At 38.4% G+C, this 27,123-nt stretch overlaps 1 protein-coding gene across 1 annotated transcript; it reads left to right on the forward strand.

Annotated features, from left to right (window-relative positions):
• The first annotated feature begins 2,548 nt into the window (after positions 1-2,548).
• On the forward strand, positions 2,549-10,432 carry PNN (pinin, desmosome associated protein). The gene is made up of 9 exons (XM_025442530.3): positions 2,549-3,087; positions 3,774-3,845; positions 4,240-4,308; positions 4,801-4,873; positions 4,991-5,085; positions 5,311-5,386; positions 6,750-6,905; positions 6,988-7,126; positions 7,821-10,432. The coding sequence occupies exons 1-9, from the start codon at positions 2,975-2,977 to the stop codon at positions 9,335-9,337; spliced, it is 2,310 nt and encodes a 769-aa protein (XP_025298315.1). The 5' UTR covers positions 2,549-2,974; the 3' UTR covers positions 9,338-10,432.
• The last annotated feature ends 16,691 nt before the right edge of the window (positions 10,433-27,123 follow it).

The raw sequence follows: 27,123 nt of genomic DNA on the forward strand, positions 1-27,123 counted from the left end.
TGCTAGGCCATGTCACCGAACTGGAGCCTGATACTTTTTTTTTTTTTTTTTTTTTTTTTATGATAGTCACAGAGAGAAAGAGAGGCAGAGACACAGGCAGAGGGAGAAGCAGGCTCCATGCACCGGGAGCCTGACGTGGGATTCGATCCCGGGTCTCCAGGATCATGCCCTGGGCCAAAGGCAGGCACCAAACCGCTGCGCCACCCAGGGATCCCTGGAGCTTAATACTTAATCGCAGTTCCAACCTCCACTAGAAATGTAGTCTTAGCTGATAAGTCACAAATTTTTCTGATCAGTACAAATAAGGTAATCTGTCCCAGAGGCCTTCTCCAACCCCTAAAGGTAGATGAGGTAGTAATACACTTAATAAGATCCTTTTATCCCCAAAGGAAAGTGACCTCACCTGAAATAATCCTTTTTTTTTTTTAAGATTTTATTTATTTTTTTCATGAGAAACACACAGAGAGAGGCAGAGACATAGGCAGAGGGACAAGCAGGCTCCTCTCAGGAAGCCCAATGTGGTACTTGATCCCTGGACCTGGCATCACAACCTGAGCCAAAGGCAGATGCTCAATCACTGAACCACCCAGGTGTCCTAAAATAATTTCTTTTTCTATTTATGACTTCCTCGTCCTACCTATGAAAATCTTTCCATTTCTGTAGCCTTTTGGAGCTCCCCTCTGCTTGCTAGATGAGATGCTGCCTAATTCATGAATCAATTAATAAAGCTAATTATATCTTTAAATTTTACTGTTGAATTTGTTTTATTTTTTTTTGAATTTTTGTTATTTAACAACACTAGTGTAACTTCAAAGATTATTTTGTAACTATAATCTTAATTTTTCAAGCACCCAAAATTTCCCATCTGTGAAATCATGTCCCTTTTGTCCTGACTGCATTTTCCCTTCATCATCACCATCAAGGAAAAGGAGTCCAAGCCTGCCATTGAGGTTAAAGAATAACCAAATGACCAACTTACTGAGGTTGATTTCTCAAACAATAACATGGCGTCCTTAGAATATTTTGGGATTTATGGGAAAATAATATTTATTGAGCATCTACAAAATGTTGAACACAACAGCCCACACTAATCATCCCTCATAAAGCTATGTTAAATTGCCTAGGATCCTAGTAATAGGTTCAATGGAAGTAGAAAAAGATCCTCTATTTTTGGTTGCCTCTAAAAGCATTTTTCCTTGGAAACTGTTATACATTTGGTGGTTAGGATCTACTATTACCACATTCTCACGCATCTGTTGAGTCTATTACATAGTGTTATACTAAAGATCAGTGAGACTAGGAATGCTTATAATCAGTAATAATTTATTATTTATCAACCCTTATTCCTTTTACACAGTTTTACTTTTTTCCCCCCATAGCACTTCTCCATTTCTAACATGCCCTGTAATTTACTTTTATTTATCATCTGTCTCCATACTTTTCCTGCCCCCAAACTCCTTGAAGGCAGAGATCTTTATTGCACACTGACCATCCAAGTACCTAGAAAAGTGCCTGGCACGTAGTAAGCGCTCAGCAAATACTACTGAGTGAGTGAGTGAATGAGTACATGAATGATTTTTGCTCCCCAGGAGCCTACAAACCCCACAAAAGCAGGAACCACAGCGCTCTTGTTCTAGTTTTTATCCTCAGAGCCTAGATTACTGCGGATAAACAAAGGAACTTTTAAAGATAGAGAAATTGGGATCCCTGGGTGGCGCAGCGGTTTGGCGCCTGCCTTTGTCCCAGGGCGCGAACCTGGAGACCCGGGATCGAATCCCACGTCGGGCTCCCGGTGCATGGAGCCTGCTTGTGTCTCTGCCTCTCTCTCTCTCTGTGACTATCATAAATAAATAAAAATTAAAAAATAAAATAAAATAAAGATAGAGAAATTAAGATGGTAAGTCGGGTTAGATACCGTTGTCCCACGAATGCTTGATACAAGGTTGACCCCCAGCTAACAGATGATAACCAAGATTATTCCTAACATCGTTTTCTGTGGGGAAATGCTTTGTGAGCTGTAATCTGCTAATGTATTTCCGGAACAAAACTGTTCACATGTTGGCTGTGTACACAGAGCAGAGTAACAAGCTAGAGGACACTCTCTTATACACACAAGTCACAATAGGGCCGCTACTCTAGATCCCCCCCTTAAACTAACCAGCTGTATAGGCCAGTGTAGACGAAAATGCCTGTCTCACTGGTCTCGTCGTCGCTTTTTTCACCTAGTACACACTTGCACAGCGTCAGATCAGTGATTCTCAGCTCGGGTGACCTAGGGAGTCACAGTTTATCTCCAGATTCAATTTCCTTACCAGTAATAAGTATTCTATTCAAGCTTTGACTTGAGAGACAAGGCATATAAAACGTTTCATACAGAACCGAAAAAAAATAAGTGTTGGCTATTACGACTAATGCCTTTTCACGTTGTTCATTTTTTAAGTCCCTCTGTTCATTATGGTTTAACCCAATGGAGGGACGCCTGCGCCCCCCCACCCCCTCTCTGGGCATGCGCACCAACAGCACGGCCGCACCCTTTGCTAATCTAATCATTTCCCGGGGAGTGATCGGGTAAATGATCCCACTCTGATGGGATTAGGTGGTTAAAAAGACACAAGGCACGTCACACCCCAAGTTAAAAGGGCTGGAAAGCTGCGCGCTCCGCGCCACGAGGGCAGGCCCGGGAGCCGGCGCCGGAGCACCAGCGACTCGCAAAGGCGCCGAGGCTCTGCGCTAGAAGCGGAGCCCGGGCACCGCAGCTGGCTGGGGGAGGGAGGCAACCGCCCAGAAGACTTTCCATTGGCCCAGAGTCACAGGGGCCGCCGCTTCTCCCCCTTCCGGACGCCGAGTGGTTGAGGCCGCCAAACAACGCCTACTGCCATTGGCTGGGCCCTGCTGTCAGTCTTCTCGCGTCTCGCGGCGCGACGGAGCCAGGCGCGGCCTGTAGAGCAGTCTCGAAGCCTGCTGCAGAGAGAAGATGGCGGTCGCGGTGAGAACTTTGCAGGAGCAGCTAGAAAAGGCCAAAGAGAGCCTAAAGAACGTGGATGAGAATATTCGCAAGCTCACCGGACGGGATCCGAATGACGTAAGGTGAGAGAGAGGCGGGTGAGAAAGGCCGGCTCCCAGAGACAGCTCTGATGCCGGGGTGGATTGGGGGCGGGAAGGGCGGCAAGCCCTGCGAAGGCTAGAACATCGGGGCCTGCGCCCCGGGCGGCGGTAGAACCCCGTCCTGGATGAGGTGGGGAGGCTCCCACGCCCTCGGCGTAGGTCTCGCAGCTCAGGCGCGCGAGGGAGGAGCGTGGCTCCTGGCGGTGCCGGAGTGTCCTCCTGGCCTGCGGGAAGGCCCGGGCTGCACGTTCCCGCCCTCGGCCCTGCAGGCCCGGAGCCGCAGCACAAAGCCCCCTTCCCCATCCGCCCGGTACCCGGCCCGGTGCTGGCCCAGAGACCCTCCCGGGACGCGGTCCGCCGCCTCTCCCCCAGGCTTCGGCCCCCTTGCCCACGTGCAGCTTCCTCGGAGTGGGCGAAATGAGAGCCTGGTCCGAGCCTGCTAGTGTGTAGTGGCAACGAAGTAAACGTGATTTCAGTGATCTTGGTCTTGAAAAAACGAGGAAGTCAAAATAGTACTTCCTGTCGTGTTTCAAGCACGTGGATTTGGATTCGTATTTTTAGAACTTTTCTGGTTATTTTTTCTCTCTGTGATGTACCGCATCCGTGAAAGTATTTGGGGACATTGAGTCCACACATGATTTTCATACTGATTTGTAAATATCTTTTAGGCCCATCCAAGCCAGATTGCTGGCCCTTTCTGGTCCTGGTGGAGGTAGAGGACGTGGTAGTTTATTGCTGAGGTAAGATTTTCTTAGAACGTAATTTATATGCTAAGATCCTAGAAATTTTTACAAAGTAAGTATTGTTTTAAACAAAATTTGCAGTAGAGTCCATGTGTTTGTGTTTGTTTTGTTTAAAACTGAACAACCATAGTTTTCTGTATAGTTATCTCGGAACTTCATTTATATGCAGAACTAGAGACTGAAGAATGTATTAAGTACTTGTTTGGTCTACTCTTTATTTTTGTAGTTTTTAAATAAGTGCTAAAAAAAAAAGCATCTTGGAGTGGATGCCCATTTAAGGTTGTTATAATTAGAAGGGTTTTCTAAAAATTCAGGTAAATTATCTTGTTAAAGGTAAATGTCATTTATTTTTTAAATGCCAGTTGCTTTATATTGCACATTTTAATTGCAGGCGTGGATTCTCAGATAGTGGAGGAGGACCCCCAGCCAAACAGAGAGACCTTGAAGGGGCAGTCAGTAGGTATGTTGGAGGAAAAGCTTCTGAAGATAGACTTCTAAGCTCTGTTTTCTAAGGTAGCCACAAATACAAGTATTAAATAAATATTGTTGAGTTCAGAATTGAACTGAGTTAGAATTGAGTAGTATACTACTTCACTTGTCTATTTCCTTGGTACTTGACTGAAATAAGCCTGTAATCCTTCAGAACTCAGTTCTTCACGAACAGTAACAAATTTTACTAAAATATCATGAGAAGAATAAGATTGAAACAATAGTTTGTACTACTTCTCTGTGTTGTACGGTAGAAACTTAACCTCTTGAGGAAAATAGGAGATCGGGATTTGTTCATTGGTGACAGATTTTATCCTTTTCCTACCAGAGGAAAGAGAAATATGGGATAGAGAGTGATAAAGTGAGACTTCTGGAAATAAGTCCTAGTAAGAGTAAACATTTGTCCTTGGTAGGCACTTAAGTCAGATTTTACGTGGTCTTTTAAATTCTTTTTCTGTGTCAGGCTGGGCGGGGAGCGTCGGACAAGGAGAGAATCACGCCAAGAAAGCGACCCAGAGGATGATGATGTTAAAAAGGTAATTGAGATGAAAATAACTACTTACAGGATGAATCCAGTATTTCCATCTTCCTACATTTAGGAGTGCTACCTTTCATATGCCTGTTAAATTACTAAGATCTGTTTTCTCTTGCAGCCAGCTTTGCAGTCTTCAGTTGTAGCTACCTCCAAAGAGCGCACACGTAGAGACCTTATCCAGGATCAAAATATGGATGAAAAGGGAAAGCAAAGGTATCTTTAGTTTTTTATTGGGGGAAAAAATTTTCTGTCAAATAATGCAATTTTAGGAAAATTTATATGTAAGACTTGTCCAAGTGCCATTAGTATGTTCCTTTTTTTATTTTTTATTTTTTATTTTTTTTCATTTTTTAAATTTTGTAGTATGTTTCTTTTAGGAAGTGGTGAGCTTAGAGGAAGTGGAACCTACTCCAGTAATTTTCTCTTTCTGTTCTTTAGGAACCGACGAATATTTGGCTTATTGATGGGCACTCTTCAGAAATTTAAACAAGAATCCACTGTTGCTACTGAAAGGGTATTTTATAGTTTCCTTTGCTTCCTTTAAGTATTCAAAGTAGTTTATTACATGTCTTTGAAAAGAATTGAAAAGCTCTCAAGGGCACCCCTGGTGGCGCAGCAGGTTTAGCGCCGCCTGCAGCCTGGGGTCTGATTCAGGAGACCCAGGATCAAGTTCTGCGTCGGGCTCCGCTTCTCCCTCTGCCTGTGTCTCTGCCTCTCAGTCTCTCTCTCTCTCTCTCTGAATAAATAAATTAAAAAAAAAATACTTATTAAAAAAAAAAAAAGAAAAGCTCTCAAAACTGAGTTGTGGGATGCCTGGCTGGCTCAGTGGTTAAGTGTCTGCCTTCAGCTCAGGTCATGATCCCGGGGTCAAGTCCCACATCAGGCTCTCCACAGGGAGCCTGCTTCTCCCTCTGCCTGTGTCTCTCTCAAATAAATAAATTAAAAATCTTAAAAAACAGAAACAAAACTGAGTAGCAGGCCTAAATAATGAAGCCAAGAAAAAAGAAAATTTCCTGAACTTGTTCAATTTTTAGCTGGTGTGTTTTTGAGGTCCTGTGAAGTAACTGGATGAACTTCTCTTTCAGTGCAAAAAGCCTGGTCAGGGGACCCTGGGTTCCTATTTGAGCTCTACAACAATCTAATTTTGTGGTTTTGGGCAAGACTCTTCATTTCTTTAGGCTTTAGAGTGCTTTCTTTCAAACAAAGGAGTTGAACTCAGAATTGTAACTAGTTCAGTGATTATACCTTTTAAGATATTTATACACGCAGACAATAACTGTCACTCTGGAAGCAAAAATCTAAACATTTCCCTGCTTTCCACAGTTTATTTAACTGCAATCTTTCTAAAGGTTTTTTATTAAAGCCACAAAATTGTGTCCTTTGTGTTGAACATCAAGTTACTGCTTCTCAAAGGAGAACTGTGGTGGAAAGAGAATTATAGATTAATAAAGTTTTATTACATCTTTTATGTTAACTTTCCTAGGGAATGTAAAAGGCTTCAAAGCATAGTGTTTGAAGATTAGATGTTAATTGTCAGAATCTTTGATTTAAAAGAAACAATAACTGTGAAGATAACAAAGACAGTGCTCTTCTTTTTTTAGGTTTTATGAAAGAAACTTGCCTAAAACTTATATTAATATGGGTAATGTCCTTGCTATTTAGATTTTTACATGGAAAAGTGTTTTCCCTGTTTCTTAAAAGAAAAGTTGCAATTAGCCTCAAATGCTAAGTACTAAGTTTGAATTAGTACTTAGTTTGAATTAGCTGGTATCCTGAATTGCAAATATGCAATCTATAAAGGTAACATAGTAAAATTGTAATGTTTCACATGCAATCAGGATTATAATAAGTTTTTAAAGATAATTGTTTATCTTCAGCAAAAGAGGCGCCAGGAAATTGAACAAAAACTTGAAGTGCAGGCGGAAGAAGAAAGAAAGCAGGTTGAAAATGAGAGGAGAGAACTGTTTGAAGAGAGGCGTGCTAAACAGACAGAACTGCGGCTTTTAGAACAGAAGGTTGAGCTTGCGCAGCTGGTGAGTAGTAGTTTGGAATTGGAATTCTAAGATTGGTAATCCTTCATGTTTACAAAATCCTGACCTTTTATCTCTTCTTTAGCAAGAAGAATGGAATGAACATAATGCCAAGATAATTAAATACATAAGAACTAAGACAAAGCCCCATTTGTTCTATATTCCCGGAAGAATGTGTCCAGCTACCCAAAAATTAATAGAAGAGTCACAGAGAAAAATGAATGGTAAGTGGACATGAAGAGATCCAGTGAAATTGGGTAAGGTAAAATACACATACGTGTTTGTTTACTGTAATTGTGTTTCAGCAGTTGATTTTTTAAAAAGACATTCTAAGGTGCTAATGAGTTAGGAGTATAAGGGCATTTGGTTGATGGTAGAATTTAACTTGAAATTTAACCATGATGTAGTTAGTGCTTAATGCATATGTATTTCCTGTTTAAATAAGATGACTTCTTTTTAGCCAGACATAAATGCTAATGAAGCAAAAAAAAGTGAACATTGATATAAATCGATAGAATGAGTACACTTGAAAGAGTAGACACTGCTGAGATGGTGATTAGATGATTAGTCTTAGATCAGAAAAATTAATGCATGGCATGATAACATAAGAATGATTTTATTTCAAAAGTTTTATTCTTTCTCATCCAGTATGAAGTAAAATGGCAAAAAAAAGTCCTGTTTTTCCATCAGTTAATGTGGTACAGTTGCCTGCTACTAATATCTTAGAATATAGGTTTGGGGGGGGGGGGGCGGATCTTTGTTTCTGTCATTTTATTTCAATTTGTAATTATTTGCCATAATCAGTATTGTGTCATCATCTGTTTACAAAAATACACTTAGATAAAGTTTGATGACAATTTGTGACTGTCAAATCCTGAGTTTAAGTGTTACTTACGTATGTAACTTTTTATCCTTTAGCTTTATTTGAAGGTAGACGCATCGAATTTGCAGAACAAATAAATAAAATGGAGGCTAGGCCTAGAAGACAATCAATGAAGGAAAAAGAGCATCAGGTGGTGCGTAATGAAGAACAGAAGGCGGAACAAGAAGAGGGTAAGGTGGCTCAGCGAGAGGAAGAGTTGGAGGAGACAGGTAATCAGCACAATGATGTAGAAATAGAGGAAGCAGGAGAGGAAGAGGAAAAGGAAATAGGTATAGTTCATAGTGATGCAGAGAAAGAGCAGGAGGAGGAGGAACAAAAACAGGAAATGGAGGTCAAGATGGAGGAGGAAACTGAGGTAAGGGAAAGTGAGAAGCAGCAGGATAGTCAACCGGAAGAAGTTATGGATGTGCTAGAGATGGTTGAGAGTGTCAAAAATGTAATTGCTGAGCAGGAGGTAATGGAAACCAATCAAGTTGAAAGTGTAGAACCTTCAGAAAATGAAACTAGCAAAGAACTGGAGCCAGAAATGGAATTTGAAGTTGAGCCAGATAAAGAATGTAAATCTCTTTCTCCTGTGAGAGAGAATGCCAGTGCTCTAGAAATGGAAAATGAGCCTGAGGAAAAAGAAGAGAGAGAATCTGAGCCCCAGCCTGAGCCTGTGGCTCACCTCCAGCCCTTGCCTCAGCCTGAGCCTGAGCCTGAGCTACAGCCTGAGCCACAGCCTCAGCTACAACCTGAGCCACAGTTACAGCCCCAGCTCCAGCTCCAGCCCCAGCCCCAATCCCAGTCCCAGCCACAACCTCAGCTTCAGCTTCCGCTTCCTCTTCCGCTTCAGCCCCAGCCCCAGGTGCAGGCCCAGTCCCAGCCCCAAGCAGTACTCCAACCCCAGCCTGTCTCTCAACCTGAGACTTTGCCATTAGCTGTTCTACAGGCACCAGTTCAGGTTATTCAAGAGCAAGGGCATTTACTACCTGAGAGGAAGGAATTTCCTGTGGAATCTGTAAAACTCACTGAGGTGACAGTAGAGCCAGTCTTGATAGTACATTCAGATAGCAAAACCAAAACCAAAACCAGGAGCAGAAGTAGAGGTCGAGCTAGAAATAAAACCAGCAAGAGTAGAAGTCGCAGCAGTAGCAGTAGTAGTTCTAGTAGCAGCTCAACCAGTAGCAGCAGTGGAAGCAGTTCCAGCAGTGGCAGCAGTAGTAGTCGAAGTAGTTCCAGTAGCAGCTCCAGCACAAGTGGCAGCAGCAGCAGAGATAGTAGCAGCAGCACTACTAGTAGCAGCGAGAGTAGAAGTCGGAGTAGGGGCCGGGGACATAACAGAGATAGAAAGCACAGAAGGAGCGTGGATCGGAAACGAAGGGATACATCAGGATTAGAAAGAAGTCACAAATCTTCAAAAGGTGGTAGTAGTAGAGATACAAAAGGATCAAAGGATAAGAATTCCCGGTCCGACAGAAAGAGGTCTATATCAGAGAGTAGTCGATCAGGCAAAAGATCTTCAAGAAGTGAAAGAGACCGAAAATCAGACAGGAAAGACAAAAGGCGTTAATGGAAGAAGCCAGGCTTTCTTAGCCTATTCTTTGCAGCAGAAGATTTCTTGATGAGTAAAAGGATTACCTTTCCTTGTAAGGAGGATGCTGCCTTAAGAATTGCATGTTGTAAAAAATCTTTTTTGGAAAATACAGACTGTTTGTTTACCAGACATTCTTGTACTTTTTGCATAATTTTGTAAGAGTTATTTATCAAAATTATGTGAGGTTCCAAAATATGTAAAAATTATAATAATAAAAAAAGATTAACATCCCTTGTCATCTTTTTTAAATATCCTATACACTTCAGTAAGAATCTGTATATTTTAATAGGTAAATCTTTAAGTCTGTTCCCTTCAAATTCTGTATCATACATTGCTTTTGTAGAAATAAATGTGCATTTCTTTCATTAGTTTTGGAATGTCCTCGTTGACACTTGTATAATAAATTACCCTCTTGATATCATTTTCAGCTTTTATCACTAGATACTGAACGTGATTAGAATGTCTTTGAAGGTTTCCTCACTTTTATTTGCCTTAGGCAATTATTTGGAGTTGTCATAGTCAGATCTTTGCAGCTTTTGGGGAACATAGTTTGTTCTCAGAATCATTTACTATTTTTTTCTAATCTCCCTTGTTTTAATCTAAGCATTTCCCCCTGTTTCTCATATATAAGTCATATTTGGTAGATAAAACAGTATGATTTGGTTGGCATTTTCTTCATGATTATAGGAGCATCATTCATTTGTCTCCAGGGCTACTTGTGTGATATAGCATATACATCTATTGAAGAAAATAATCACTCTCTAGGGGAGGGAGGTAGAAAAGTATATTCTAAACTTGGGTTTTTGAGTTTGTGGTCTTGTCTTAACTTTTGTGTTGGCTCTAACTGAAACATGCCAATATGTGTTCTCAAGAGTTTTTGTTAAGTATTGTATGAAAGTTTACAGAATGAAGGAAGTTCATCTACACTTGAATCTGTAAGCAAGATAACACACAAGTGTACCAAGTGATTATTAACTTTGTTGTTTTATAAATTTGTATGAATTTGGAGTATCTGTTGCCATTACTATATATGTGCAAATAAATGTGGCTTAGACTTGTGTGACTGCTTAAGACTAGTACTTGTATTAACTTTCTGATGCTTTTATACGAGAGCACTTTAATTGCAAATGGCCTTTGAGTTCATAACTTGACATTGACTAGCTTTAGGCTTGACTGAATGTTTACTGTTTCCTCCCTTGACAAATAACATGGTGATGGTGAAAGCGTCAGTAAGCATTTCCAGCACTGTAGAAATATAAGAGAACATGTTAAAGTACTCTTTTAACAGTAAATGAGTAGAACTTTTCAAACTACAGAGCTAGCTACCTGCACTTCTGGTCCCATTTCCACCAAGAGTCACTTCTTTCAGGGGTTTAATAATCTCCAACATGTAATATAAATTTTATACTGTGTAACATGGAAAAATTGGTAAAAACTTAAAAGGGATGACCATAAGTGTAACCTGGTTCCTAGAATCTTTATTAAATCTAAAATAATTATATTAAGATCCTTTGGACAAATTAAGTTCACTCATTTTTACCTGAAAAAGTTGAAAGATTGGCCTGGTACATATGGAAAAGGAATTAATTTGGCTTTCAGCTCAGTTGTTAAGAGTGGTAATGATGGGGCTATAAAAGCATGGGAGGAAAAAAGGTGTTTGGAATATGAAGAGGAATTTTAAATTCTATATAGAGTTCTATTTCAAATTTTCTAACTAGTATGCACTTTCTCAGGAAGGCTTCATCTTTAAAGCAAGGTTGGCTTGTTTTTTTTTGTTTCCAACTAGTGCTTTGTCCTCAGATGTGAAATTATATGGAATTTGTTTTCAGAGAACCATGTATTGGTTCCTTATAAAGATACAAGCAATGTTACAATGTAGAAGTAATGACAGTTTCCTGGGGGGGGGGAGGTACAGGGTTTTCCTATTAGGTGTTACAGGTAGTGTTTATGGAAAATGTAGAAGCTGAAGATGGATAGGGCTAGAGACTGAAATTAATTCGGAGACAGCTAAGGAGCTATTTAGGAAACCTTGCTTTTTCTAAAATCTCAAGGTTGGCACAACCACAGAAGTTGGAAGTTAGTTTGATCTTCAGTGAGCTGTACCTCCAATCTAGGGCTTATTTGTGCACCGTCTAGAACTCGTGACTGTACACATGTATACTCTAGTAATTAGGCTAAGCAAAACGCACCAAAGTAATAAATTTGAGTTTAATATGAGCCGATGCTGTCCGAACAAGTCATTAAATGTTTCAGGGTTCAATTATTTAACACATTAACAACAAAACTTGAAATTCTTGAGTAAAATTTTCACCCAGTTTCCCTTCTTGAGGTAATGCCATTAAAGCACTTAGCCCAGAAAACATGTTCGCTATTTACATGGTTGGATCTTCCTGCTACTAAGTCAATTGGGAAGATTGCAATGTGATAAAAATTAGCCTGAGAAATCTGAAAATTTCTTATACTTTTATGTCCCTTAGCATGATCTTTTCCCAAAAGTGAGACTCAAATGCCTACAACTGCTTCCTATGGTCATTTGAGTACTGTATTTGATTTTGTAATAACCACCACTTGCCCTCACTGTCCACTTTATTTTCATGACATACATGATACTGTATAGTTACTATACTTTGACTTACTACTTTGCTCTTGAATGCAAGCTCCTTGAGAGCAAGATTTTTAAGATTATTTTTAACCCATTGCTTTATTTCAAATACCTAGGATAGGGCCTTATGCATTATAAGCAGTGTTATGAGTAAACGATGACAGGTTCTTAGCATGGCTTTTGTGATATTAACAGAATTACTCTGGCTACTGTGCTGAGAAAAATGGGGCCAACAGCAGGAGCATAAATGAGAAGCTATCTGCAATAAGGCAAAGTACAGTGACTTAAAGCCAAGATGGTTAAGTAGTAGAAGTGGTGATCAGGTTTTGGATATAGTTTGAAGATGGCTCCCAGGGGAAATGCTAATGGATTCTGTGGTGTGAGAAGTCAGAATGAGTAAAGATTTCACCTGAACAACTAGAAATGAATTGCCATTAGCTGAGATGAAAAGGAACAGATTTGTGGATAGTGGAGGAGTGACCCCATACTATGAACATGAATATCTCCATTTTTCAAATTTAATGCCTTTCCTATAAAATCTTATACTTAAGTGGATTCCTAGGTAACTGACTCATACATGGATAGATTGCTCATTCATTGTGAATAACACACAAGTACACAAAACACCATATACAACTCCATGAACTGGCAATTTGCTAATACCTAATGTAATCATCCAGGTGAAGAACTAGAACATTGCCAGGATCCAAGAACCCCTTCCAATCATTTCTTCATCTCTTTTCTGCCCTCAGAGGTAAGGTAACTATTTTTAAATAAAACAAGGAAGGTCTAATTGGTGGCAGCCTACTTGAGCAAACCAAAACCGTTTAGGAAGTTGAAAAACCCGTGGACAACCAATCATACACTGCCAACTTGGCTTTCACAGATAAAGCAATTGCTTCACCTATAGCCAAGCAAAATAATTTCCTTGCTTTGCTTCCTGTCTGCTCTGTAAGAGCCTTTCCCCTAGCTCCTGTCAGGAGTTTAGTGCTGCCCAGATCCAAATCAATATTTGCTCAAATTTCAAAATTTTAGTATATTTATCTTTTAAACAACACTATCCTGACTTTATGGTAGTCACTTACTTGATTCCCTTCATGGTTTTGAAACTGATTCATGCATCCTAAATGCCATGGTTTATTTTTTCATCTCCTATTTTTAACTCTTTACATAAGTGAAATGTATTTTATGAGTTCCTACACGTTTACACGTTTCTATAACCTGTTTTTGTATGTCACTGTAGATACCTATCACCAGTATATGGGTATTGAGATTGTTTTCAATTTTAGGGTCATACAAATAATTCTGTTATAGAACATTCATGTCTTTTGGTGAGCATATGCATGGATATACAGTATATTTAAGAGTAATCAGTAGGTCATGAGATATATTTTTGTATGTGCATTTTCTAGATGACTAATGGGGTTATGTTTTCCATTAAAAAAAAACTTTAGATGTCCTCGAGACTGTCTCTTCTGGATTTTAAGTGTTCTGTATTCTGGAAATGAGTCTGTTGAATATATGCACTGTGAATATCTTTTACTTTATAGTTTGGTTTCTCACTTTTTAAACGGTATTTTTTGATTAAGAAGATTTCTTGGTTATAATGTTCAGTTTATACATATTTTATGGTTAAGACATTATGCATTTTATTTAAAATGCCTCTCTCCATTTCAAAGTCAAGAGGGTAGCCTCCTATTTTATCTTTGAGATTTATTATTTTACTTTTCACAAGGAACTTGATTATTTTCCTAGAATTGGCTCTTGTGTTATAGTGTGATTTGGGGGTTCAGTCTCATTTTTTTTTTCTAAGTGAATGTCAGAGTGCCCAACTTCAATTATTGACAAGTTTGTGCCTTCCACATTTTTCTGCAGTACCAGCTTTCTCTTATATCTAGTATCCATATATTCGTGGTTCTCTTTCTAGGCTCTCCATTCTGTTCCACTGGTCTGTCCTAATCTTAAGTTGATACCACTGCCTTAATACCTTGGCTTCATATTAAGTCTTAATATGGAGTAGAACAGATTCTCCCACCTTGCTTTACTTGATTCTCCTGGCTATTCTTACCTAACTTCATTTTTTCATATAAATTTCAAAGTCAGCCTTTGAATATCCACAAAAAAAATTGTTGATATTTTTATTTGAATTGCTTTGAATCTACAGATTAATTTGGGAATTGACCCCACTGAGTCTTCCAATCTATGAATATGGCATTTTGTTAGCAATCAGGATAATTGTTACTGCCCATTTTGTGTTTTATATAAATGAGTTATTTTTTTTTTAATGAGTTCTTTTATATTTGTTCAATATTGGGTTTGTGAGGGTTAATTTCGCGGTTTGTAACTACTTTTTTTGCTATGTATTACTCCCACGTGTGCATATTCCACAATCTATGTATACATTCTGTTGTTGATGGACATTTGTGTGGTTTCCACGCAGTTGGAAGCCCATATGAACAGAGCTACTATCAATATACTTGTTCACATGTTTTGATGAACATATCTATACATTTCTTGCGGTATATATAATCTACCTGATTTTAAGTTAAAATGTAAAGTGCTGTACCTGGGCTTCTTCCTCTTCTGATCCAACAATTCACACTCTCAACTTTATCATGCACAAAATGCTTACTTCTCCTGTGGGATTATTTTCTGGATCTCATTTATTCTTCTTTTGTTCATTTCTCAGATATATCTGAGTTCTTTAGTATTTGTCCCTGGAAAAATTACTTCATCTCCTGCCTCTCATTTGACAATAGTTTCCTTGTGCTCTCATAAATACTTTAAATATTTTCTTTTTACATTTCACTCAGGCATATTTTGAATGTTTTCAGTGGGATGGTTAGCCTAGGTGACTATCTTTCTATATTACTGGCAATAAAAACCAATATAATTCAACAAATATTTAATAACCATTTACTATGTACCAGGCTATCTCCTAGGTTTAGAGATGCAATATTTAAAAAAAAGGAAATCTCTGCCCTGATGGAGTTACATTCTCTACCAATATCTCTTAAAATACATTTATCTGATTCTGTCTTTTCTCCTTGTTTTCAGCTTAAACATATGTCAGATATATCAATCTTTCCTCAGTATCTTTGAATCTAACTTTTGTATCTCAATTCTGGATAATTTCTTCAGATAAATATAATATTTTATTAACTCATGTCATGGAATCATGTCCTCCTCCTCAGTGAAACAACTTAGTGTTGCAGGTCTTCAAGGCAGGTGTTGAAATTACTGTTATTTTATTTTGTGTATATACATATACAGACGCATATATATGGGTACACATGTGCAAACACACATAATCTGTCATTTAAAAATCCAATTAGAGGCACCTGGGTTGCTCAGTCTGAGTGCCCGAGCTTGGTTTTGGCTCAGATTATGATCTTAAGGTCATAGGATTGAGCCCATGTTGGGCTCCTCGTTGAGCAGGAAGTCTACTAAAGATTCTTCCTCTCCCTCTGCCCCTCCCCTGTTCATGTGCAAGTGCACACTCTCAAATCTCAAAAATACTTTTGTAAAAACTAAAAAGTTAAGTCCAAATAAAAATACTTAAATAATATATGTGTATACTTATGGTGAGAGGTATTCCTGGAGAATTTCATACAAGCTGGATATACTTGTGTAACAAAATGCACAACACCCTCATTTATAGCTACTACTGAAATTTTGATTGTAGTAGGTTTGGCTACAACTATACATTTTTTTCTGTTTGACCTCGAAGTCACAAACATTTCATATGTATTGTAAAAATGTCTTCAATTTAAAAATAATGTGTCTTCTCATATTATCTATATAAACATGGCAAATGAATAAGTGATTGAATAAATCAGTACAGTGTGTAATTTTATCCAAACAATTCACTTAATCACTGTCTCTCATCCAGTTAAAATATTTTTTACTTTATAATGATGTTGCTGATATTTAAAAAAATAGCCAAAGGGCATCTGGCTGGCTTAGATACAACTCTTGACCTTGAGGTCATGAGATGGAGCCCGATGTTGGGGATAGAGTTTACCTTAAAAAATAAATAATTTTGGGGGCAGCCTGGGTGGCTTAGCAGTTTAGTGCTGTCTTCAGCCCAGGGCGTGATCCTGGAGACCCAGGATTGAGTCCCCCGGCAGGCTCCCTGCGAGGAGCTTGCTTCTCCCTCTGCCTGTGTCTCTGCTTCTCTCTGTCTTTCGTGAATAAATAAATAAAATCTTTAAAATATATATATATATATAAACCTTTTTAAATATTTTTTTAAAAATAGGCAAAATTGGGATCCCTAGGTGGCGCAGCGGTTTGGCGCCTGCCTTCGGCCTAGGGCGCGATCCTGGAGACCTGGGATCGAGTCCCACATCGGGCTCCCAGTGCGTGGAGCCTGCTTCTCCCTCTGCCTGTGTCTCTGCCTCTCTCTCTCTCTCTGTGGCTATCATAAATAAATAAAAATTAAAAAAAAATATATATATATATAAAAAAAATAGGCAAAATTGGGGATCCCTGCGTGGCGTAGCGGTTTAGCGCCTGCCTTTGGCCCAGGGCGCGATCCTGGAGACCCGGGATCGAATCCCACGTTGGGCTCCCGGTGCATGGAGCCTGCTCTCCCTCTGCCTATGTCTCTGCCTCTCTCTGTGTGTGACTATCATAAATAAATAAAAATTTTAAATAAATAAATAAAAAATAAAAATAGGCAAAATTATAGCAAATGCCTGTGACCTTATCACACAATTTAAGAAATAAAATGTAGGGATCCCTGGGTGGCTCAGCGGTTTGGCGCCTGCCTTTGGTCCAGGGTGTGATCAGGATCGAGTCCCACATCGGGCTCCTATCATGGAGCCTGCTTCTCCGTCTGCCTGTGTCTCTGCTTCTCTCTCTCTCTCTCTCTCTGTCATGAATAAATAAATAAAATATTAAAAAAAAAGAAATAAAATGTGAAAAATACAATGAAAGCCCTGTATGTTCCTCATTCCCTTTCCCTCTACATCAACTTTTAAGTTTTCTCGTGTCTTTGAAGCATAAGTTCCATCATTTTATAATATCTTTTAACAAGGATAATTTTCTCAGCTTGCCTATCATTTTTGATAAAAATTCATCTTAAAGCTTAACCAAATTTTCTCCAAAGTTAATGTGAGCTTCACGTTTATTCTGAGGCACTTTTGAAACTGTTCTTAATTAATTTCATTTACATAAAATTGATGGGTCAATGAGACATTTGAAGCATCTTGGAAAATTATACAACTTTACACTTCTACCAACTATAGTTAAGATTGCTTTTCTCTCCACATCCTTACCAACGCTGAGTTTTGTGGATTGCATTTTTTTATCTTAAACTAAAATTTTGAAATATATTTCTTTAATAAAGAAACATACATTCTAGTATTCATAATTCAGAGCATTTTTTTACATTCATTTTATCTTGAGTTAAAAGAGGTAGGAATCAACTTTTTTTTTAAAGAGTCTATTAAAAATGAATTATTGTGACTTCACCAAGTCACAAAAGCTTTTTATCTTCACCAAGATAAAAAGCTTTTGCATAGCAAAGGAAACAGCAAAGCTAAAAGGCACCCTATGGAATGGAAGAAACTTGTAAATGACATATCAGATAAAGGGCTAGTATCCAAAACCTATAAAGAGCTTATCAAATTCAACTCTCACGAAAAAAATCCAGGCAAGAGATGGGTGGGCAGAAGACATGAACAGACATTTCTCCAAAGAAGATGTACAAATGGCCAACAGACGAAAAAATGTTCAACATCACTTGGCATCAGGAAAATACAGATCAAGACCACAATGAGATACCACCTCACACCAGTCAGTATGGCTAAATTAACAACACAGGAAACAACAGATGCTGGTGAGAATATGGAAAAAAGGGAACCCTCTTACACTGGGAATGCAAGCTTGGTGCAGCCACTCTGGAAAACCGGGACGTTCCTCAAAAAGTTAAAAATATAGCTACCCTCTGATCCAGCAATTGCACTACTAGGTATTTATCCAAAGGACACAGTGATTCAAAGAGGCATATGCACCCCAATGTTTATAGCAGCAATGTCCACAACAGCCAAAATAATGGAAAAAGTCCAGGTGTCTCCATCGATAGATGAATGGATAAAGAAGAGGTGGTATATATACACAATGGAATATTACTCAGCTATCAAAAAAGAATGAAATCTTGCCATTTGCAACAATGTGGTTGGAACTAGAGGATATTATGCTAGATGAGATAAGTCAGAGAAAGATAAACATATAATTTCACTCATAAGTGGAATTTAAGAAACAGATGAATAGAAGGGAAGGGAAGGGAAGGAAAATAAGATGAAAATAGGGAGGCAAACCATAAGAGATGCTGAGCTCTAGGAAACAAACAGGGTTGCTGGAGAAAAGGTGGATGGGAGGAGGGAAAATTGGGTGAAGGACATTAAGGAGGGCACTTGATGTAATGAGCATTGGGTGTTACATGCAACTGATGAATCACTAAATTGTACCCCTGAAACTTAAAAAATAAAATAAAAAGTTGCTAGTAGTAATTGCAATATAATTATTGAATAACTTTTGTTTTTCTCTATTTAAATGTAATCATATAGAAAATTGACATATTTTCTTGGGTCTATTTATGGACTCTTCAATTGAGTGCTGTATTGTATTAGTTAAGGTTGTGTTATAGTAGGATTTTCTTTTTCGAATTTTTCTTTAACTTCTAGTTAACACATAACATACCGTGCATGCAATACTGGCTTCAGGAGTAGAATTCAGTGGGAATTCATTCCCACCAATGATGTAAGAGGGCTCTCCTTTCCCCTGCATCCTTGCCAACATCTGCCGTATCCTATGTTAATTTTGGCCATTCTGACAGGTGTGAGGTGGTATCTCGTGGTTTCAGTGTGTATTTCCCTGATGATGAATGATGTTGAACTATAGTAGGTTTTAATATGTAGTGTGCTAAATGCTCCCTCAACTATGCGGTCTTATTTTTTAACGAGGCAAACATTAGTTAACAAAGGCTTCATTAGCCTTTGTTTAAAAATTCATTCCCAGGCTTCTTCAGCTTAGTTAGCTGCAAAGAATAAATTGTATATAAGCAAAAACTGAAAAGAGCTGCAGTGTCCAGGAGACTTGGGCTTAATATCAGATGTAGATTTTAACAGATCCATGAGCAAAAGTTTAAAAAACCTTTATAAAAAAAAAAACCTTTATAATATAAAATAGCAACTCTCAATAACTTCTTCAACTTTTGTCCTCTTCAAAAGCTTATTCAGTTCACTTTGTTGCATTCTTGGAAGCTCCTGAAAATTATCCAAAAGATCTGGAACTTCATCATTAACAGTCTCTTCAGTAGCAAGTGGTGCTTTTCCACCCACAGATAGTTGAGGCAGAACTTCTGCAGTCTTAAACTAGTCAGACTGGGGACACCTGGGTGGTTCAGCGGTTGAGTGTCTGCCTTTGGCTCAGGTCATGATCCTGGGGTCCTGGGATCAAGTCCCACATCCAGCTCCCTGCATGAGGCCTGCTTCTCCCTCTGCCTCTGCCTCTCTCCCTCTGTGTCTCTCATGAATAAATAAATAAGATCTTAAAAAAAAAAAAAAAAGTCAGTCGGACTGTCTGCACCAAGCTAGGTTAAGATGCCAGGTAGCCTTTCTGTCAAGCAGTTTTGTCTCAGCATGCCCTGTAATGGTCAAAGTATTGACTGCCAGAGATGCCTGAACTTTAGAGTTGTGAAATTCCACCACTGTTCCTTGGTTTGTAAACATAGTCACCTCTTCAATATGATACATTACCCCTTACATTCCTTAAGGAGAATTAAAGTTTCTTTTTTTTTAAGATTTTATTTATTTATTCATGAGAGACACAGAGGGGCAGACACATAGGCAGAGGGAGAAGTAGGCTCCCTGTGAGGAGCCTGTTGCAGAACTCCGATCCCAGGATCCCGGGATCACAACCTGAGCCAAAGGCAGATGCTCAACCACTGAGCCACCCAAGTGCCCTAAAGTCTGTTTTCTGTCATCTGCTGTAGCTGTTCTGTTAACCACCTTCTTTCTGCAAGCAATTCCCTTTCTACCAGTGCACACTTGTGCCTGCAGTATGGCAAGTTTCTCCTGGCCTATGACAGTTCCTGTCTTCTTGGGGTACAAATGGGGTTGTCTAGAGAGCTAGGGCTGTTGCTAACGGGGTCTTAGGCAGACCAGCTGGAATTACGGGCACATGTATAGGGAGGCCTCCAATTATACTTTTCCAGATTTCCCAAAATAACACGTATTTATTTTAATTAGAAATTTTAATGAAGAATCATTTTTCAAGTTACCAAAAAATTAATTTCAATTGTGATTAAATTGACTTTATAATTTAGGAGCAATCAGCATCTTTAGAATATTGACTCTAAGCAGAAACTAGTGTGTCTCCATTTATTCTATCATGTATGTTAGTAAAATTCTATAATTTTCTTCATACAGGTTCTGCACATTTTTATTAAGTTTAGGCACAGGGTCTGTGTGGATAAGTGATTTCCTATTTTGAATAGGATTTTTTTTTCTAGCTTTATATTTTCAATTAGTAGTTTATATATAGGGAATTTGGAGATGTTTTTGCAGAAGATGTTTCTGCAGTTTTGCAGAAAACTCCTTTGTTTTCCTCATGTTTATAGTGGAGACTTCTGAAAACAAGCAAATTTCTTTTTCTTTTATTTTTTAATTTTTATTTATTATTTTTATTTTCTTTTAAAAGTTTTATTTATTTAAATAATCTCTACACTCAACATGAGGCTCTAACTCATGACCCTGAGATCAAGAATCTCTTGCTCTAAAAAAAAAAAAAAAAAAAAAAAGAATCTCTTGCTCTGACTGAGCCAGCCTGGTTCCCCAAGAAAATTTCTTTTTATTATATATTGGACCTATAACATGTTTAACTGATTTGAATAATAAGTCTTAATTCATTAATATCTAATTCTTCCCCCATGCCTGTTACCAACAATGCTCTGTTGAACTTCCCTCTGGTATCAGGCTTTCCTAACAATTTGGTCCAATTCTGTACCCTTAAAAAAAGCCTTTGTTGTGAAACTGAGGTACAAAAAAGGGTTGAAAAGACTTCTCTGCATTTGTTTTATAGTTTTTTTTAAATATTTTATTTATTCATTCATAGAGACATAGAGAGAGAATGAGAGGCAGAGACACAGGCAGAGGGAGAAGCAGGCTCCATGCAGAGAGCCTGATGTGGGACTCAATCCAGGGTCTCCAGGATCATGCCCCGGGCTGCAGGCGGCACTAAACTGCTGCGCCACCAGGGCTGCCCTGTTTTATAGTTTTGACTTTGGAACCACGTGAATGATTTATATAATAAAAAATTTAAGTCAAAAAGGAAAAAAATCCCTAAAAATCTGAAACAAATAGATACAAATGAATCTTGAAGTATATATCACACTGATGGTATAACTGCAGAAAAAATATTTCAAATGACTTTAAAACTTAATCAGTTGATGTACCTTCCTGGTGGCACATAGCCTAAGAAGTACAATGAAATATTCAGTTGTAATTGGTAGTTCTAATTGTTGGTAGTAATATTAGTATTGTTGCTTTGAAACTATTTTATGCAATATATATGTTTATATACTTGCATAAACAAGTAATAGTGTTAACACCATTAAAGATTTTCAGTGTAATAAAGAAATACAAAAATGTAAAATATAAATAAAAATATAAAATCAAAGATTTTTAAAATAAAGAATTTAAGGGAAAACTGTAATATTTCATTTGAATTGGAAAAAAACATATGAATTCATGATTTAGTTTTATTTCTAAAAGTCACATATTTCCTAGCTTTGTCTACTGAGAGGGCACAAAAATAATTACAGTCCAATAGTGGTGAGCATCCCGGTGCTAATTGCAGTCTCTGAATGCTATTTTCCAACAAAAAGAAGCAGGGCTCCTAGAAGAAATGGCTGATTCCAGGTCTGGGGCAGGAAATGTACAAGATGAGTTTGAGACACCATGTCAAAACAGAAAGCAGGGATGCTAAGAGGCACTTCTGAGAATTGATGGATTAAGGAAAAGAATTATTTATCCTGCCTTTTCTAGAGAGGAGGAGGGAGAGGGAACTATTATACACTCAAAAGGACTTAAGAGATAAATAAATATCAACTGAATGTGTGGATCTTTTTGAATCTTGTTAAACCAACTGTAAAAGGATTTTTTTCAACAACTGGGAAAAGCGTTAAATTTGTTAAATGTGATGATACTATTGTAGTTACATTTTTATCTGTTACTGTTACTGGAGTTATTTATAGGTGAGATTACATGACATTTGGGTTTTCTTTACTTTTTTATTTCTATTTTTTTAAAATTTATTTGTGAGAGATACAGAGAGAAAGAGGCAGAGACATAGGCAGAGGGAGAAAGGCAGGTTCCCTCTGGGGAGCCTGATACAGGACTGGATCCAGAACCCTGGGATCAGGCCCTGAGCCAAAGGCAGACGCTCAACCGCTGAGCCACCCAGGTGTCCCCCTAGGATTTACTTTAACATCTATGTCTAGCCCTCCCAAAAACCGGTGTGAGTCGGGGAAAGAGGTAATACAAGATTGCAAAAGCTGGTCATGGTTGAAGCTAAACGATGAATACATGAAGCTATTATACAATTCTATCCATGAGTTCACATACTTTTGTGTATCACATTTTTTCATAATAAATTTTTTAAAAATTTTAAAAATTTTTAAAAAATAAAAAAGAAATCCTTGCTCAGCCAGATGATTGTCTTTCTGGACTGCCTTTTTTTTTTTTTTTTGAGTATTTAAGGTGAGCAGATGCCAATAGGGGTGCTAAGAGGAGTCTCAGGGGACTTGATTCTCTTCATAAGTTCTCTAGGCATCCTAATAAACATATGATCTCAATAAAAAGTGTGCTTCCTCTACAAACATAATTTCAAGACAAATCTCCCATCTTCTTCCAACCAGAGTGCTGTTTCCTACATAAAATTTCTAGAGCTGCCCTTGTCAAAAATGTTCTGAAAGAATTTCTTGCCCTTCCTGTAGTCTGCTTATGCCTTCAGCACACATCCTTTCCAGCTGGAGGGATATTAATACAGTCTTTCTGAATTTCTTTCACTTGTTTTTTTTTTTTTTTAAGATTTTATTTATTTATTCCTGAGAGACAGAGAGAAAGAGAGAGAGAGGCAGAGACACAGGCAGAGGGAGAATCAGGCTCCACGCAGGGAGCCCTATGCGGGACTCGGTCCCAGGACCCCAGGATCATACCCTGGGCCAAAGGCAGGTGCTAAACCACTGAGCCACCCGGGGATCCCCTCTTTCACTTGTTATCTGAAATAGTTAACTGTGCCAATAAAATAGGGATCCACTGTTAACTCCTGACAGTCTTTTAAAAATTTGATGTAAAACATTTTTTATGGGTCTAATATTATCTAGAGCTTGTAATATGAGATATCTTTTTTTTTTTAAAGATTTTATTTATTTATTCATGAGAGACACAGAGAGAGAGGCAGAGACACAGGCAGAGGGAGAAGCAGGCTCCATGCAGGGAGCCCGATGTGGGACTCGATCCCCGGTCTCCAGGATCACACCCTGGACTGAAGGCGGCGCTAAACCACCAGGCCACCGGGGGCTGCCCAATATGAGATATCTTTAAAAAAATATCAAAATAGATAACATTTTCCTTTACTCATTTGAATGTGTTATCAAGAAAGAAGAATGCTTTACAAGAGTTCATTTATATGCTCTTTTTCCTCTGAAAATTTGTTTTTAAGTGATGCAGCACAAATGGTTTTATAGGCTTTTTACTTATATTTGTCAAAGTTTTTGTTTTTTGTGGGGTTTTTGGATGACAAAAAACAGGGGTGATGAATGAAATTATTTTCATTTGCATAATAATAAAAATCTGGATATTAAATAAGTCAAGTTCATCCTCTGCTCTTTGGATTATGTGATGGTTAATTTTATGTGTCAACGTGAGTGAGCTACAAGTGCCCAAATACTTGGTCAAACACTGTTCTGGGTGTGTCTGTGAGGGTGTTTTTGGATTACATTCACATTTGAATTGGTGGACTGAGTAGAGCAGATTGCCCTCCCTAGGGTTGAGTGGCTCTCATCCAATCAGCTGATGGCCTGAATAGAACAGAAAGGCTGTCCTTTCTGCCTGAGGGTATAAAATAGGACATAGGATTTTTTTTTTTTTTTTTTTTTTTCAGCCTTTGGACTTCAACTGAGTCATTGTTTCTAGTCTGGGGACTGAAACTTACCCTATTGTTTCTCCTTGATCTCAGACCTACAAACTTGGACTGGAACTATACAATTGGCTCTCTTGGATCTACAGCCTGCTGGCTGCCTATCTTGGGACTTCTCATCCAATTCTTTATCATCTGTGTGTGTGTGTGTGTGTGTGTGTGTGTGTGTATCTCCATCCATCCAACTGGTTCTATTCCTCTGGAAAACCCTGACTAATGACAATTCACTACTCTGTTTGACCTCCCTTTGCTTGCTGGGCCAGGGAGCTTAAGGGAACACCACTATATCCATCACAAATTTCTTTATGATTTCAGGTTTTTTTCCTAAGTACTTTTCTTATTTCTGCAAATTTGAGTTTTAACTTCTGAGGGATATTTTCAATTGAAAATAAAAATTAAAAATTAGTACACATTTAACAAACAGCCAAATGAGAGTGGAGGCCAGGACAGTAAGAAATGCTCTCCTGAGAAGCATTTGGCTGTCTCAGTTGGGAGAGCATGTGACTCTTGGTGTTGGGATCGTGAGTTCGAGCCCCATAAACTTAAAAATAAAATCTTAAAAAAAAAAATGTTCCCTTGAGAATGGTAAAGAAAACTTCATGAACCTGACATCTGTAAGAATGTCACTCAGAGGTCCATGTCCCTGTTGGGGAACTTTGGTGTGTGAAAAGCTCCTTCTTTATGTCAGAGGTGATACTGTATAATCATTATTCCTGGGCATACAAGAAGATAACCGCCCCTCTCCTCTCAGTTGCAGTTAGGTGGAGCCATGTACTTCATTCTGGACAACAGAATGTAGGCAGGAGTAATATAAACCACTTTACATGTCGTATTTCAGATGGTGTAGCTATGGGCCAGCTGTGTCAAGGATAGGAAACAGTTATCAAAACTAAAAGGCAACCTACAGAATGGGAGAGGATACGTGCAAATGACCTATCAGGTAAATGGCTAGTATCCAAGATCTATAAATAACTTATCAAAGTCAACACCCAAAAACAAACAATTCAAGAAATGGGCAGATGACAATAGACATTTCTTCAAAGAGGACCTGCCAAAAAGCACATGAAAAAATGCTCCACATCACTTGCCATCAGGGAAATACAAATCAAAACCATAATGAGATACCACTTTATACTGGTGAGAATGGCTAAAATTAGCAGGACAGGAAACAACAAATGTTGACAAGGATGTGGAGGAAGGGGAACCTTCTTGCACTGTTGGTGGAAATGCAAACTGGTACAGCCACTCTGGAAAACAGTATGGAGGTTCCTCAAGAAGTTAAAAATAGAGCTACCCTATGACCCAGCAATTGCACTACTGGTATTTACTGCAAAGACACAGATGTAGTGTAACAAAGGGGCACCTGCACCGCAATGTTCATAGCAGAAAAGGTCTGAGGCTGGCTGGTGGGCAGTTCACTTCCACTATTTTGATTCCAAGGCAGACAGCACGTTTCAGGCTCAGCGGTGAGAATATCCACAATAGCCAAACTGTGGAAGGAGCCATGCTGTCCTTCAACAGATGAATGGATAAGGAAGATTATACACCACACACACACACACACACACACACACACACACACACACACTAGAATATTACTCAGCCATGAAAAAGGATGAATACCTATTATTTGCATTGCCATGGATGGAACTGAAGGGTATTATCCTGAAATGACTTATGAAATAAGTCAGAGAAAGACAATTATATGGTTTCAGACATATGTGGAATATAAGAAATACTGAAAGGGACCATAAGGAAAAGGGGAAACTGAGTGGTGAAAAATTAGAAAGACAAACCATGAGAGACTCCTAACTCTGGGAAACCAACAAAGGGTTGCAGAAGGGGAGGTGGGTAGGGGGATGGGGTAACTGGGAGATGGGGATTAAGGAGGGCACATGATGAAATGAGCACTGGGTGTTTTACTATAAGTTGGCAAATTGAATTTAAATAAAATTTTAAAAAATTAAAAAAAGAATTACACTGTGATAAGTACACACTGTGGGGACAATGTTGTATGAACTCTCTTTATATAGACTCCATAAGTATCTATATTATTTGCCAATAAATGTGTTTTATATCCTATAACTCTCGGTGGAATTCCATAGATCACATCACCATCCCTCAGTGTTAGCTATTTAGTAAACAAAATATACAGCATGCTTACCACTAGTAGTTTATCAGATTTGTGGGGAACAGTGATTTCTTTTGTAATCAAAAGTAAAAAACCTTGGTTCATCAGGTGGCTAACTCCCTTTTCAAAAATCTCTGTGTGGACAACTGTGGAACTTATCTACTATAGTGCATCATCATTAGCAATGTGACATTTGGATAATGTGCGCACTCCGCTGTACTGCATTCTCCTCACTTTTATTTGAATGGAGCACTAACACCATTGGGTTTGCTCATATTACAAAAGTATCAACTTTTCCAAGTCATCATTGCAGATATAGTTTTTCTGCTCTTTGACATTTTAATATTCTATAGCATGGGATAGGAGGATTATGCTTATTTTGCTTATGAATAGTGGAATGAAAAATCCCCAAATTATAGAGTCAAATTTGAGAACAAGAGTTCTTAAAATAGAAAGGAAAATGTGACTATAGAAAAAAGACACAGAGGCAACACTAATTGGCTCTGAAGATAGAAGAAGGGGCCTCTAAAAAGGTGGAAAACACAAGGAAACTGATTCCATCCTCAAGCCTCCAGGAGAGAATAGAGTCCTGCCAAAACCTTGACTTTTGCCCAGTGAGGCCTGTATTGGATTTCTGACCTATAGAAAAATAGGTGTATTAATGAATTACGAAATAAATAAATTTATTTTTAAAGCTGTTGTCTAGTAATCTGATACAACAGCAAATAGGAAATTAATACAGTTATATAATTAAATAATGACATTACAGATATATTAGCCTAAATAAAAGATATTCAAATTTCACCTGGTTCTATCTAT

This window comes from Canis lupus, chromosome 8 (genome assembly GCF_003254725.2).
Source record: "Canis lupus dingo isolate Sandy chromosome 8, ASM325472v2, whole genome shotgun sequence".
Taxonomy (NCBI): domain Eukaryota; kingdom Metazoa; phylum Chordata; class Mammalia; order Carnivora; family Canidae; genus Canis; species Canis lupus.